At 42.4% G+C, this 15,780-nt stretch overlaps 1 protein-coding gene across 1 annotated transcript in view; it reads right to left on the bottom strand.

The window, feature by feature from the left end:
* Positions 1–7,366: 7,366 nt before the first annotated feature.
* The window catches only part of LOC308687646 (heme-binding protein 1-like), a gene marked incomplete at both ends in the record, with an annotated part of 11,908 nt that continues 3,494 nt past the window's right edge, over positions 7,367–15,780 (bottom strand). Inside the window, 3 exons of the mRNA XM_081360338.1 lie at positions 7,367–7,544; positions 9,697–9,877; positions 10,284–10,422. Of these exons, the coding sequence (XP_081216464.1) occupies positions 7,367–7,544; positions 9,697–9,877; positions 10,284–10,422 (498 nt within the window). The remainder of the gene's footprint in view (positions 7,545–9,696; positions 9,878–10,283; positions 10,423–15,780) is intronic.

Below are 15,780 nucleotides of genomic sequence, written 5' to 3'. Positions count from 1 at the left end.
TGTCTGGTTACTGATATTCTTCTAAATATCTTCCTTTCTGTTCAGCAGAAGAAAGAAATTCATACAGGTTTGAAACAACATGAGGGTGAGTATATGATGACAGAATTTTCATTTTAAAGTGGAGTATCCCTTTAAACATTACGATATATTACTTACATTTCAGGTTACTATTTTACCTTCTCAATGAGCAGGGAGAATTCCAAATCTGTGACATCACTGGTAGTCACCTGTATACTGTCATTATCTCCTGAGCAAAGATACTGGAAACACCACGCGCAAAAAAACCGGCGGTGGTCCTCCTTGTGCTAGACTGACAGCCATAATTTCTCCTGCACTTCTAATACCATACCACAGTGGATAAAACAAAACCTTGAATCAACCAAAAAGGTTTATTGAAACATGTTGAAAAATGTTAACTGATCAAAACTTGCATACCTGAAGTAGTTACGATCCAAGCTGTTGAGACAATAGACTGGATTTTTCCCTTTTTTATCTACACCAGCAATAAAAAGTCTTGTTTCAATCTCTGCAATCATTTCTAGACAACAAATACAACTGGTTTAAAATCTGATCTGACAAAATGTCTGCTTTAAAATATAAAACATACATTTTATAATGAACTAAATTAATTATACCTGTTAAGAACTCCTTGCTAAGAGCACCAGAGTCAACCCCTGCTTCGCCAAAAAAGGTAACCTTTAGTCTGTCTTTTGGTGACGATTTCTTTTGGCGCTGCCACTGCTGCATTCCTCTGTTGTAGATGTCATTCCGAGAAATGCAGATGGAAAAGGTGTTGGTTTGATCAACTTTACTGCCGATCCAATTCAGAATCTCCCCAGAACTTTGTAATAGAAATAAACAGAAACGAAACATGAAATGTACCAGCAAAGCAAAACAAACACTTTCTTAATATACAATTTTTACCTTTGAAGTGTATTTATTGGGTCACTGAAGTTATCATCATATTCTGCAATTCTGCACACAAACAAAAATAAAAATTAAATGCTTTAATATTTCAAATTTCTGGATAGGAAACATTTAAATGTTTAATATTAGATAAGTGACACTAAACTATTTAGTAATTTACCGTAATCCACAGTTGGCTGCATGTATCTCTATAACATCACTGTCAAAGTTTTTCTTCCACAGTGGACACTCGGCAGTCTGATGTGACATTAAAATACTGAGTTAAATTACACACAAACAATTGTTTAGGAACCATGCATAAACCATAAACTGAAAATTCATGTATTTTTTTAAACACATAAATAGATAAATAAATATCATTTTCACCTTCTCTGTCAAGACTTCATTTATATTTGAAGTTTCAATATCTGGTGACTTTTCCAATTCCTGAAAACGTAGGGAAAAAAAATTCCTGTTTTCAGAGCTTATGAAATATAAACAAAAGATCAGTATAATTTTTTTTTTTTAAACACACGCCTCTTTCCAAGTGTCAAAAGAAGTTGAATTATCTTCTTGTGGGGAGTCTGGGGACTTCTCCATCGACTGGAAATAAAACAGAAACTCATCAACCTTGTTTTTAGAGCTCAATGATGACTAAAATAAACACCTTACACTTACATCATCACTTGAGATACACAGATCCACATGTTCCATCTTACAGTGTTTTATGTGTACTGGAAGGCACTGAAGGGGAACCATTTTGCTGCAGAGTGTACACTGGGCTTTGGGCATTTTTTCGAATTCCCTTGCATCAGGTGGTAATGGAGTTGTGTCAATTTGCTCTTGCAGAGGAACTATATACATTGTGCTCTTTCCATTGCTGCTCACGGTTTTTAATTGCTGTCCATTATACCCATCAGGGTCAGGAGGGATGACAGTCAATTTCCGTTGACCACCTCCACCTATGATTCAAAGTATTTAACAGAATATAGAAATAGACAATACACCAAAAATATTTAACAGATAAAATCCTTTTGATATCTATAAACACGTATGATTTCAATTCACATAAGTTTTAAGAGGTTAGGAAAAAAAATTCAAAACGATCCTACATACCTGAGCACTTGTGCAGTAACCATCCTCCGCAGATTTTTGCCAGTTTTGGATATGCTTTAACAAGCACCTCTGATAGCTTAATTATCAAAGGCAGAGTAAAACAGAGTAAAGAAATTCACCCAACACAAAAAAACAAGAAAAATTACATTATTGATCTTACCTCTGAATGAGTCATGTTTTCGGTTATAGTTAATGATCTTCTCCCAAGTCCTGCAAGTGTAAATTGTAATTCTGTCTCTCCATTGGGTGTTTTCTCATATTGTTGGTCAAGAAGAAAAAAAAACATCAAAAAGCTTTTCTGTGGCCGTTTATATGGTCCAAAACGTTTTTTACCCCTCACTTCCTTTCTGAAGAATCCAGGAAATGACCTAAAAAGGACTTACATTTTATTTTGAGGCAGTTCAGAACATAGAGAACACTCACATGCACACTAATATATGTGATGTAATGTTAATTAATGTGTGATGAAACTTATATACAGTATGTAATAAAATATATATATACTGTACAAACTGTATATTCCACCAGTACAGACATACAGTTTATTAAAACAACAATTACATTGAATCTCACACCTAGCCATTTCCTGCTGAACTGACTGCACATTTGACTTGGACCTTCTTTCTTCTGCTGACTGTACACTGATATTGGACTGGTTCCCCACTTTCGGTTGTCCAACACTTAAGGTGTTGGTCAACATCGACACCAGATTCTGGGCTGTATTCAAGATGTCACCTAATGGAACCTGATGAACAATGAAATATGACTTCAATACTTAAACAGTGAACACTTATATTACATGACCTGTGTATTACAGTGCATGTAACACGGCTGTTAGGAAGTCAACACTTAAAATTGCTCATTCTTTTATATAACGTTAGCCCGATCTCATCGCGCTACAGGCTGCAGTGATGACCTCCTAAACAACTGTCTTCTTTAATCACCTAACGTTACATGTACTCTGAGAGCTTATCTTACCTACTATACTATCTCTGTAATATTGCTCCTCTCTGTTATTAACGTTAGTGATAACTAGCAGCTAACCCTTAAACACAGTGGTCGTCAAGTTCGGTCCTGGAGGGCCGATGTCGTGCAGAGTTTAACGTTAGCTCCGACCTCACGACCTCCAGGAACAAGTTTGATGACTGCTTAAACATGTCAGATCAAAAAAACAAAATAATAATAATAAAAAAATGAACTTACCTGAGACGAGGAGTGAGCACTTGGCTGCTGATCCGCCATTTCGGCGCCAGTGGTTTAAACGTTAGTGGGGCGCATGCGCACTTCGTTGAATCGATTCGTCTTCCCTCGGATAGTAATGCCTGTGACCTTGATGACGTATTTTTGACAGTCGTTTCGCACACCGCAGTTCGTGGTCGTAATTCGCGTGTCGTGTGTGTAACAGAGCTGTTGTGAAAGCAAGCGCTGTGTCTGTAAACTGTCACAGTCGTACATTTTAGAGTTGTACTCTAAAAAACACACAAAATCGCGTATCTGTAAACTGTCGTGGCCGTAGATTTTGGAATCCAACTCTGACAAAAAACAGAATTACATACAATAGTTTTAAATTACGCACGAGTATATTAAAATTACACACAAATGTTTTGAATTACGTACGATTATTTTTGAAAGTGATTTTATTCCATACTTCTCCCACTTCATACTTCAGTGCAACATAAAATGAACTTTAAATGATTTTTAAACAGTGATTTTGTAATGTTTAATATTAATTCAAAGGCAAAACATGAAAAAACGTCCTCGCCCCCGAAGCCTTTCTGTGTTCCTAATACATTTCTTTTTCACTATAAATTACATTTGCATGTGATTTTATGGTGCTGGGAAAACAAGAAGCTCCATGAAAATGGCCACCTCATATGCTTAATGTGTGTGTGTGTGTGTGTGTGTGTGTGTGTGTGTGTGTGTGTGTGTGTGTGTGTGTGTATGCGTGTGTGTTTCTCTGGATGATTCTGTAAATTCCTTTTGATAATGTAAGTAAAATACTCACAGGTCATAACAGTAGAGTAGGTGACAGCTGAAGTGTGTGTGTGTGTGTGTGTGATGTAGACGGAGGAATAAAACCTGTATATTTTCTCGGTGTTCTAGTGTTTCTGTTCAGACACACACACTGCAGATCATGTGTCACGTTACAGCTCTTCACACACTATAAATGACACAAGCGATGGTGTCAGTGAAACTCCAGCGACAGGTGAGCGCTGATGTCATCAGTGTGTTCTTCATCATCATCATCATCATCAGAAGTGGACAGTAACAGAGCACGTACTGGAGTGTGTGGTGTTCTCTGGTTTACTGTGTGAGTTAAAGCACAGAATCACCCGTGGACTCCGGTCTGGTCTTTATTCCCCAGCCCAACAGCGCCGCCTCATGGCCACACACAGTACTGAGGGCTCACACCATGCAGAACACTGTTCTTTAGTTTCACTACATCATTATCCCACAAGTACTGCACTAAAGTACACTTTTGACTATCTGTACTTTACTTGATTATTGCTTTTTTCTGGAAACTTTTTACTTTAACTTCACTACATTTGAAGACAAATATCGTACTTATTACTGCATTTCTGTCAAACTCCTCGAGAAGAGAGTAGTAACGTCAGTCAGGATGATTTTGGTTGGAAATGAAAGTTGGGTTGACGTCGGGTTGTATCATCATCATCATCATCAGTTGTGGTCATTAGCGTCAGCTGCTCCTTTAAAGGTCCCATTCCATGGATTATTTTATTATTTTAGAATGTTTCCTAGGGTGCCCTTATAATGTTAGTATGTTTTTTAGATCAAAAAGTGTTATAATTTAGAAATAAAAGGCATATTTCCTAGCCTGATTTCATTCCCTGGTGTGAACACTCTGTTTGAAGGGGCGTGTCTGCTGTGAGACTTCAGTGTAAACGCCCTCTGCTGTGATTGGCTGAAATGCTTGCATATGAAATATCTGGCATTACATGTGGAACTATCTGGAAAACTTTTACTATTACAGCTATTATACGTTTTTACTATTACAGCTATCGGGATTAACGAATCGTGAGAAGTTTTTTAAGTATTTAGATCTATTTCAATCACATAGAAAATTGCAGTGATGATGAGCATTGAGCAGATGACAGTCTGTTGATCGCGTGAAAAAAGATCTTATCATTGCAACGCAGTTTCTGCACTCACTAATGATTTCTCCAATGCAAACATGAGGTATATAAATACAGTAAGAGATTCGTTGTGCAGTGTAAAAGCGTCATTGATTTCATAACGAGTTTTGGCAAGTGTCCAGATAAACTTGCGCTGTGTGATTGATTGACAGCTTGGGCGATTGGAAAGGGATTGTTCTGTGATCGCTTTCTGTATATTAATCACAGTTTAAGTAAGATTATTTTCATCCTACTAAGAGAAACGATGTGAAGTTGATCGCTTCTTACATATTAAATCACTACTTGTACTTACCGCTTGCTGGAATATAGTTGAAATTGCCCCCTTCGTCAGTATGAAACGCTGAGAGAAGCCTGCTTGATATTATCCCAGGTTAGAAAAACAGTCCGTGGTGAAATGGACAGAGCAAACTAACAACTTCCAATTAAACTTTTGCGGTATCCGATTATAGATAACATCAACCGTCTGTTGACATTTCGCCATCAATACGCCTGTGTTCCTGTGGGCGGAGGTTAGTCTAAACACGGTTCTGGTGATGTCACTAAAGCAGGATGTAGAGGGGTGTAGTCCAGTGGTTCTCAAAGGTTACTGCAGGGGGGGCGCGGGAGATCAGCAAAAAATAAATAAATAAAAATATAGCCGTTACATTACTACGGCGTTCAAGTGCGTGAAAGCGGTAGCGCTCTTCTTTTATAAAGCGGCAACGAACGGCAATGAATCGTTCTTCTTCAGACCGTTGGAACAAGCCCAACATAGAAGTTGCTCGCCAAAGAAAAAAACCTCTTCAGTGGACCGAATCACGAGCTGCTATTGTGAACGCGGCACTCCGCTGCTGTGCGCGCTCTGGTGAGAAGACCAACCAGAAGCTGAGCTCGTGAGGCGCTCTCCAAAGCTGCTATATATTAACTTTTAATTATAAATTAAAAATTAAAGTTCTGGTTTATTATTCTCTCTTACTGTTGAAGAAGGCACACGCCGAAACGCGTTTGTGCAACGAATAAAAAACGTTTATGCATAGTGCGGCCTCTGTCCTATTCTTATGTATTATATTTTTAGGCCAGCACTCTAAAAAGTGTATTATCAAAATTGAGTGAAGCCTGCTCCTATCCTCATTAATCTCTTACTGTTGATTCAATGACAGGACAAATTAAAACTATTCCTGTTTTTCATTGCACGTTTTTATTTTATTTTGTAATTTTTTATTTTTCATTTTTCAAGGAGAAATACAGAAAGCAGGCCTTCAATAATTTCCTAGATCAAAGACACTTGTAAGTTTATCATTGCACGTTTTTCATTGTAAAAAAACGTTCCGCATATATATATATATTATTAAATTTTTTTGGGAGGGGGGGCGTCAGATTTTTTTAAAGGATTAAAGGGGGGCGCGACCAAAAAAGTTTGAGAACCACTGGTGTAGTCCAATCCAGCCGTTTTTTGTAGTCAACTTCTGTTAAATAAAATATCTCGCTTGGCATTGAACTTTGAGCGTTATAATTTTACAGATATTATTTATACTCTAACAAGAACATTACACACTAACTAAACTTTGAAACATGGAATCGCATGCAACGGGACCTTTAATTCATCTGTGGTTGTAACTATGATGACGTTACTTACATGATCAGAGACAGTGTGGACAGACTTTAACCAGTGTTTAATATCTGCTATAAATGTAGTAAATCTGTTTAGGGTTTGTGTGTGTGTGTGTGTGTGTGTGTGTGTGTGTGTGTGTGTGTGTGTGTGTGTGTGTGTGTGTGTGTGTGTGTGTGTGTGTGTGTGTGTGTGTGTGTGTGTGTGAATGTGTTGAAGCCTTGAAGTTTGATGGTTTATTGACGGAGAGTAGGACAGATAGATAGATGGATGGACAAATATTACAATAATACATTTAAATAATATAACAAACACCTTTTCGCAACATCAAGTAGTTACTGAACTGAATCAACTTTAACTGAATCAACTTGAACTGATTCAAAGTGAATAACGACACAATTTTCAACCGTAGAGCTGAAACTGAATTCATAATTGATGAACTTTGCAACACCGACACAGTTTTATTGAACTGAACTGAATAACAACAATATTGTCTTCATAGAGCTGCTTTACAACAGAATTAGCCTGTGTGTGATCACTGGTTCTGCTTATTACTGTGACGCTCTGTCCTGTGTAAAGCGCTGTCGAAGCGAAGAGATCCTCAGGGCTCGTCCTGCAGGAACCACACCTCGTTCCTCCGCCCGTAGGGTTTGATTGGCGGGTCGTAGCTGCAGCACAGGTACTGCTTGCGCTGGAAGGGGGCGGAGTCTCCCAGCGTGACCGTCAGACGCGACGCCTCCGCGCGGAACTCGCTCTCTCCTGCGAACCCCCCGAACTGCCTGCAGGGGGAGACAGAGGTGCGGTTACGGCAACAACGATAACTAGAACTATAAAGATCAATATATACGCCTCCACACCAACGAACGATAACAGTCTTTATCGTAAAACAGGCGATTTTGGGTACACAATATCCTTAAAACACGAGAGGAGTCTGGAGAATCCGTCGCCCTGATTAGAGAGTTGTCGTCTTTTGACAAATTTTAATCATACTCTCGAATGAATCAATATCAGCTGCATACCTGAGGTAAACTAGCGCTGCGTACCTGAGGTAAACTAGCGCTGGATACCTGAGGTAAACTAGCGCTGCGTACCTGAGGTAAACTAGCGCTGGATACCTGAGGTAAACTAGCGCTGCATACCTGAGGTAAACTAGCGCTGCGTACCTGCGGTAAACTAGCGCTGCGTATCTGAGGTAAACTAGCGCTGGATACCTGAGGTAAACTAGCGCTGCGTACCTGAGGTAAACTAGCGCTGGATACCTGAGGTAAACTAGCGCTGCATACCTGAGGTAAACTAGCGCTGCGTACCTGCGGTAAACTAGCGCTGCGTATCTGAGGTAAACTAGCGCTGCGTACCTGCGGTAAACTAGCGCTGCATACCTGAGGTAAACTAGCGCTGGATACCTGAGGTAAACTAGCGCTGCGTACCTGAGGTAAACTAGCGCTGGATACCTGAGGTAAACTAGCGCTGCGTACCTGAGGTAAACTAGCGCTGGATACCTGAGGTAAACTAGCGCTGCATACCTGAGGTAAACTAGCGCTGCTTACCTGCGGTAAACTAGCGCTGCGTATCTGAGGTAAACTAGCGCTGCGTACCTGCGGTAAACTAGCGCTGCATACCTGAGGTAAACTAGCGCTGGATACCTGAGGTAAACTAGCGCTGCGTACCTGCGGTAAACTAGCGCTGCGTATCTGAGGTAAACTAGCGCTGCGTACCTGAGGTAAACTAGCGCTGCGTACCTGAGGTAAACTAGCGCTGCGTACCTGCGGTAAACTAGCGCTGGATACCTGAGGTAAACTAGCGCTGGGTACCTGAGGTAAACTAGCGCTGCGTACCTGAGGTAAACTAGCGCTGCGTACCTGAGGTAAACTAGCGCTGCGTACCTGAGGTAAACTAGCGCTGCGTACCTGCGGTAAACTAGCGCTGCGTACCTGAGGTAAACTAGCGCTGCGTACCTGAGGTAAACTAGCGCTGCGTACCTGAGGTAAACTAGCGCTGCACACCTGAGGTAAACTAGCGCTGGATACCTGAGGTAAACTAGCGCTGCATACCTGAGGTAAACTAGCGCTGGATACCTGAGGTAAACTAGCTCTGCATACCTGCGGTAAACTAGCGCTGCATACCTGAGGTAAACTAGCGCTGGATACCTGAGGTAAACTAGCTCTGCATACCTGCGGTAAACTAGCGCTGCATACCTGAGGTAAACTAGCGCTGCGTACCTGAGGTAAACTAGCGCTGCGTACCTGAGGTAAACTAGCGCTGCGTACCTGCGGTAAACTAGCGCTGCGTACCTGAGGTAAACTAGCGCTGCGTACCTGAGGTAAACTAGCGCTGCGTACCTGAGGTAAACTAGCGCTGCACACCTGAGGTAAACTAGCGCTGGATACCTGAGGTAAACTAGCACTGCATACCTGAGGTAAACTAGCGCTGCATACCTGAGGTAAACTAGCGCTGGATACCTGAGGTAAACTAGCTCTGCATACCTGCGGTAAACTAGCGCTGCATACCTGAGGTAAACTAGCGCTGGATACCTGAGGTAGTTTTGGTACACTGTTTGCTAGCATGCATAATGTTTTTTAACGTATCCTTGAAAAGAGGGCTCGACTTGTCAAACAGATTTTTCTGTAACTCAGCGATTAACTTCTCCACAATGTCGTCTGCCATTTTAAATGTGCGGATTCTGATTGGCTGTCAGTGTTTTATCATTCAACAGCTTGAAAAAAATCATTCTGAAAGCGATCCCAACGCTATTGTCCCTCATCTTTCTCGTTATAGTTGTGGTGTGAACTCTGCTATTCTTTAATATGGAGAACGATTTTCAGAACTATATCGCTATCTCTATAGTTATCGTCGTTGGTGTGAACGGGCCTTTAGCTGGTAGCGTCGCCGCTAGAGAACGGCCACTGGACACTGGTGTGTGTGTTTACTCACAGGACGTATACGGTCATCCCGGGCCGGTCCTCGATCCGCAGGGAACTGTCCGTCGGGGTTGGCGGGCTGATCTGGAAGCTTGACGGGATACGCAGAGCGGCGACCAGACGGCGGTTCAGCGAGCCGTCGTCACGAGGAAAGACGGTGAAGATGACGGGGACCGGCGTGTTCATGACCTCACCTGCGCCACAGAGATACACACACCTGCTGAAACTCTACGGACAGCACGACACACGCTCCACAGGCTCTAGTCAGCACGTACTGACTAACATAAATAAATAGGAGCATTTTGATAAATATATGCAATATATTACATTAACCTGTAATCCTGTATCCTGTAGTCAATCATTACATGCCTTAAACATGGTTTGTCTGAAAGCTAATTAAAAACACCACAGTGATTTTTGTGGTGATTTTCACCCCAGGGGGATTTTAAATGTTTGTATAAACTTTTTATTTTAGTGTTAAAATAAAAAAAATATTTTGCAAAAGTTGTTAAAAAATATATATATAATAGAAACAAGCTTCCACAGAGTGCTGACGCTCCATTGGCTGTGCGTCTGTGTGCAGGGCTCTGATTGGCTCACCTTGTCCGTTGCCGCCGCTCATGTAGGTGAGGAGCCTCCGCTGCAGCTCACCTGACACCTGGTCGAAGCTCCGCCCCTCCAGACTCAAGCACACGTACTTGGACGCATCATAGCGGCGCACCTCGTAACTCACACCATCCTGATGACATACACACACACACAGACAGACTGTGAGCGGTGAGTCAGTTTTCATGTGTTCAGTTCCAGCAGAAGAAACGCCTTCAGCCACACACACACACACACACACACACACACACACACACACACACACACACACACACACACACACACACACACACACATACGTCTCACACAAATACAGAAACAGCCCATAATCTGGAATCCATAGCAACAGTGACACACCATCCCATAATACTCACACAGTATGCGCTGTAATTATGGTCTGTCTAGGTGTCAGTTGGACTCTGTAATTAATGCTGCTTTGCTAATATTAGCTGATGTGTGTTTAATTATTCATATTTGACCGTGTGTCGCAGGTCTCGCACTCAGCCCTGTGTGTGTGTGTGTATGTGTGTGCGTCAGTTGTAATTAAGAGCATTTTAACGACTCAGATCTCATGACTGTGTGACATTTCAGCTCATCTCTGAGATTCATTGTGTCGTGACATGAGCACACACGTGTAAATGACTGCATTAAACATGTAAAACTCTCCTTCTCAGAAACACCCTATCCAGACACAATGACGTTTACTGTTTTAAATGGAAATTAGCTGACAGTCTTGAGAATGTTTAACTGTCATGAACATCCAGGCCAAACGATATTTAAAACTTAATTAATCTGCATACATTAAACTACAATTAACTACAACAAATAACATGATATACTTACAGCTGTTCTTAATCATTTCAATGAATTATTATAATATTATTATTATAATAATATAATGAATTATATTATTATTTCACGTATATAATAATAAAATACCACAATGAAAAACAATAAAGATCCTACAACAGGCTTGATTTTCTGTAGGTAAAATATAACAAACACTGGGTTGTTACGCCTGACCCAGGATCTGTGTAAAACAAAAACTACACAAACACTGGGTTGTTACGTCTGACCCAGGATCTGGGTAACACAAAAACTACACAAACACTGGGTTGTTACGTCTGACCCAGGATCTGGGTAACACAAAAACTACCCAAACACTGGGTTGTTACGTCTGACCCAGGATCTGGGTAACACAAAAACTACCCAAACACTGGGTTGTTACGCCTGACCCAGGATCTGGGTAACACAAAAACTACCCAAACACTGGGTTGTTACGTCTGACCTAGGATCTGGGTAACACAAAAACTACACAAACACTGGGTTGTAACGTCTGACCCAGGATCTGGGTAACACAAAAACTACTCAAACACTGGGTTGTTACGTCTGACCCAGGATCTGGGTTACACAAAAACTACCCAAACACTGGGTTGTTACGTCTGACCCAGGATCTGGGTAACAACAAAAACTACTCAAACTCTGGGTTGTTACGTCTGACCCAGGATCTGGGTAACACAAAAACTACCCAAACACTGGGTTGTTACGTCTGACCTAGGATCTGGGTAACACAAAAACTACACAAACACTGGGTTGTTACGTCTGACCCAGGATCTGGGTAACACAAAAACTACTCAAACACTGGGTTGTTACGTCTGACCCAGGATCTGGGTTACACAAAAACTACCCAAACACTGGGTTGTTACGTCTGACCCAGGATCTGGGTAACACAAAAACTACTCAAACTCTGGGTTGTTACGTCTGACCCAGGATCTGGGTAACACAAAAACTACACAAACACTGGGTTGTTACGTCTGACCCAGGATCTGGGTAACACAAAAACTACACAAACACTGGGTTGTTACGTCTGACCCAGGATCTGGGTAACACAAAAACTACACAAACACTGGGTTGTTACGTCTGACCTAGGATCTGGGTTACACAAAAACTACACAAACACTGGGTTGTTACGTCTGACCCAGGATCTGGGTAACACAAAAACTACACAAACACTGGGTTGTTACGTCTGACCCTGGATCTGGGTAACACAAAAACTACACAAACACTGGGTTGTTACGTCTGACCCAGGATCTGGGTAACACAAAAACTACCCAAACACTGGGTTGTTACGTCTGACCCAGGATCTGGGTAACACAAAAACTACCCAAACACTGGGTTGTTACGTCTGACCCAGGATCTGGGTAACACAAAAACTACCCAAACACTGGGTTGTTACGCCTGACCCAGGATCTGGGTAACACAAAAACTACCCAAACACTGGGTTGTTACGTCTGACCTAGGATCTGGGTAACACAAAAACTACACAAACACTGGGTTGTAACGTCTGACCCAGGATCTGGGTAACACAAAAACTACTCAAACACTGGGTTGTTACGTCTGACCCAGGATCTGGGTTACACAAAAACTACCCAAACACTGGGTTGTTACGTCTGACCCAGGATCTGGGTAACAACAAAAACTACTCAAACTCTGGGTTGTTACGTCTGACCCAGGATCTGGGTAACACAAAAACTACCCAAACACTGGGTTGTTACGTCTGACCTAGGATCTGGGTAACACAAAAACTACACAAACACTGGGTTGTTACGTCTGACCCAGGATCTGGGTAACACAAAAACTACTCAAACACTGGGTTGTTACGTCTGACCCAGGATCTGGGTTACACAAAAACTACCCAAACACTGGGTTGTTACGTCTGACCCAGGATCTGGGTAACACAAAAACTACTCAAACTCTGGGTTGTTACGTCTGACCCAGGATCTGGGTAACACAAAAACTACACAAACACTGGGTTGTTACGTCTGACCCAGGATCTGGGTAACACAAAAACTACACAAACACTGGGTTGTTACGTCTGACCCAGGATCTGGGTAACACAAAAACTACACAAACACTGGGTTGTTACGTCTGACCTAGGATCTGGGTTACACAAAAACTACACAAACACTGGGTTGTTACGTCTGACCCAGGATCTGGGTAACACAAAAACTACACAAACACTGGGTTGTTACGTCTGACCCTGGATCTGGGTAACACAAAAACTACACAAACACTGGGTTGTTACGTCTGACCCAGGATCTGGGTAACACAAAAACTACCCAAACACTGGGTTGTTACGTCTGACCCAGGATCTGGGTAACACAAAAACTACCCAAACACTGGGTTGTTACGTCTGACCCAGGATCTGGGTAACACAAAAACTACTCAAACACTGGGTTGTTACGTCTGACCCAGGATCTGGGTAACACAAAAACTACCCAAACACTGGGTTGTTACGTCTGACCCAGGATCTGGGTAACACAAAAACTACACAAACACTGGGTTGTTACGTCTGACCCAGGATCTGGGTTACACAAAAACTACCCAAACACTGGGTTGTTACGTCTGACCCAGGATCTGAGTAACACAAAAACTACCCAAACACTGGGTTGTCACGTCTGACCCAGGATCTGGGTAACACAAAAACTACCCAAACACTGGGTTGTTACGTCTGATCCAGGATCTGGGTAACACAAAAACTACCCAAACACTGGGTTGTTACGTCTGACCCAGGATCTGAGTAACACAAAAACTACACAAACACTGGGTTGTTACGTCTGATCCAGGATCTGGGTAACACAAAAACTACCCAAACACTGGGTTGTTACGTCTGACCCAGGATCTGGGTAACACAAAAACTACTCAAACACTGGGTTGTTACGTCTGACCCAGGATCTGGGTAACACAAAAACTACCCAAACACTAGGTTGTTACGTCTGACCCAGGATCTGGGTAACACAAAAACTACACAAACACTGGGTTGTTACGTCTGACCCAGGATCTGGGTAACACAAAAACTACCCAAACACTGGGTTGTTACGTCTGATCCAGGATCTGGGTAACACAAAAACTACCCAAACACTGGGTTGTTACGTCTGACCCAGGATCTGGGTAACACAAAAACTACCCAAACACTGGGTTGTTACGTCTGACCCAGGATCTGGGTAACACAAAAACTACACAAACACTGGGTTGTTACGTCTGACCCAGGATCTGGGTAACGCAAAAACTACCCAAACACTGGGTTGTTACGCCTGACCCAGGATCTGGGTTACGCAAAAACTACCCAAACACTGGGTTGTTACGCCTGACCCAGGATCTGGGTTACACAAAAACTACCCAAACACTGGGTTGTTACGTCTGACCCAGGATCTGGGTAACACAAAAACTACCCAAACACTGGGTTGTTACGTCTGACCCAGGATCTGGGTAACACAAAAACTACTCAAACACTGGGTTGTTACGTCTGACCCAGGATCTGGGTAACACAAAAACTACACAAACACTGGGTTGTTACGCCTGACCCAGGATCTGGGTTACACAAAAACTACCCAAACACTGGGTTGTTACGTCTGATCCAGGATCTGGGTTACACAAAAACTACTCAAACTCTGGGTTGTTACGTCTGACCCAGGATCTGGGTAACACAAAAACTACACAAACACTGGGTTGTTACGTCTGACCTAGGATCTGGGTAACACAAAAACTACACAAACACTGGGTTGTTACGTCTGACCCAGGATCTGGGTAACACAAAAACTACCCAAACACTGGGTTGTTACGCCTGACCCAGGATCTGGGTTACACAAAAACTACCCAAACACTGGGTTGTTACGTCTGACCCAGGATCTGGGTAACACAAAAACTACTCAAACTCTGGGTTGTTACGTCTGACCCAGGATCTGGGTAACACAAAAACTACACAAACACTGGGTTGTTACGTCTGACCCAGGATCTGGGTTACACAAAAACTACACAAACACTGGGTTGTTACGCCTGACCCAGGATCTGGGTTACACAAAAACTACACAAACACTGGGTTGTTACGCCTGACCCAGGATCTGGGTTACAGAAAAACTACACAAACACTGGGTTGTTACGCCTGACCCAGGATCTGGGTAACACAAAAACTACCCAAACACTGGGTTGTTACGCCTGACCCAGGATCTGGGTTACACAAAAACTACCCAAACACTGGGTTGTTACGTCTGACCCAGGATCTGGGTAACACAAAAACTACTCAAACTCTGGGTTGTTACGTCTGACCCAGGATCTGGGTAACACAAAAACTACACAAACACTGGGTTGTTACGTCTGACCCAGGATCTGGGTTACACAAAAACTACACAAACACTGGGTTGTTACGCCTGACCCAGGATCTGGGTTACACAAAAACTACACAAACACTGGGTTGTTACGCCTGACCCAGGATCTGGGTTACAGAAAAACTACACAAACACTGGGTTGTTACGCCTGACCCAGGATCTGGGTAACACAAAAACTACACAAACACTGGGTTGTTATGCCTGACCCAGGATCTGGGTTACACAAAAACTACACAAACACTGGGTTGTTACGTCTGACCCAGGATCTGGGTAACACAAAAACTACACAAACACTGGGTTGTTACGTCTGACCCAGGATCTGGGTA

The sequence above is a fragment of the Scardinius erythrophthalmus genome (genome assembly GCF_964197995.2).
Source record: "Scardinius erythrophthalmus genome assembly, chromosome: 1".
Lineage (NCBI taxonomy): Eukaryota > Metazoa > Chordata > Actinopteri > Cypriniformes > Leuciscidae > Scardinius > Scardinius erythrophthalmus.
The sequence above is the reverse complement of the archived record's forward strand: the minus strand, read 5'-3'. Positions and strand labels throughout refer to the sequence as shown.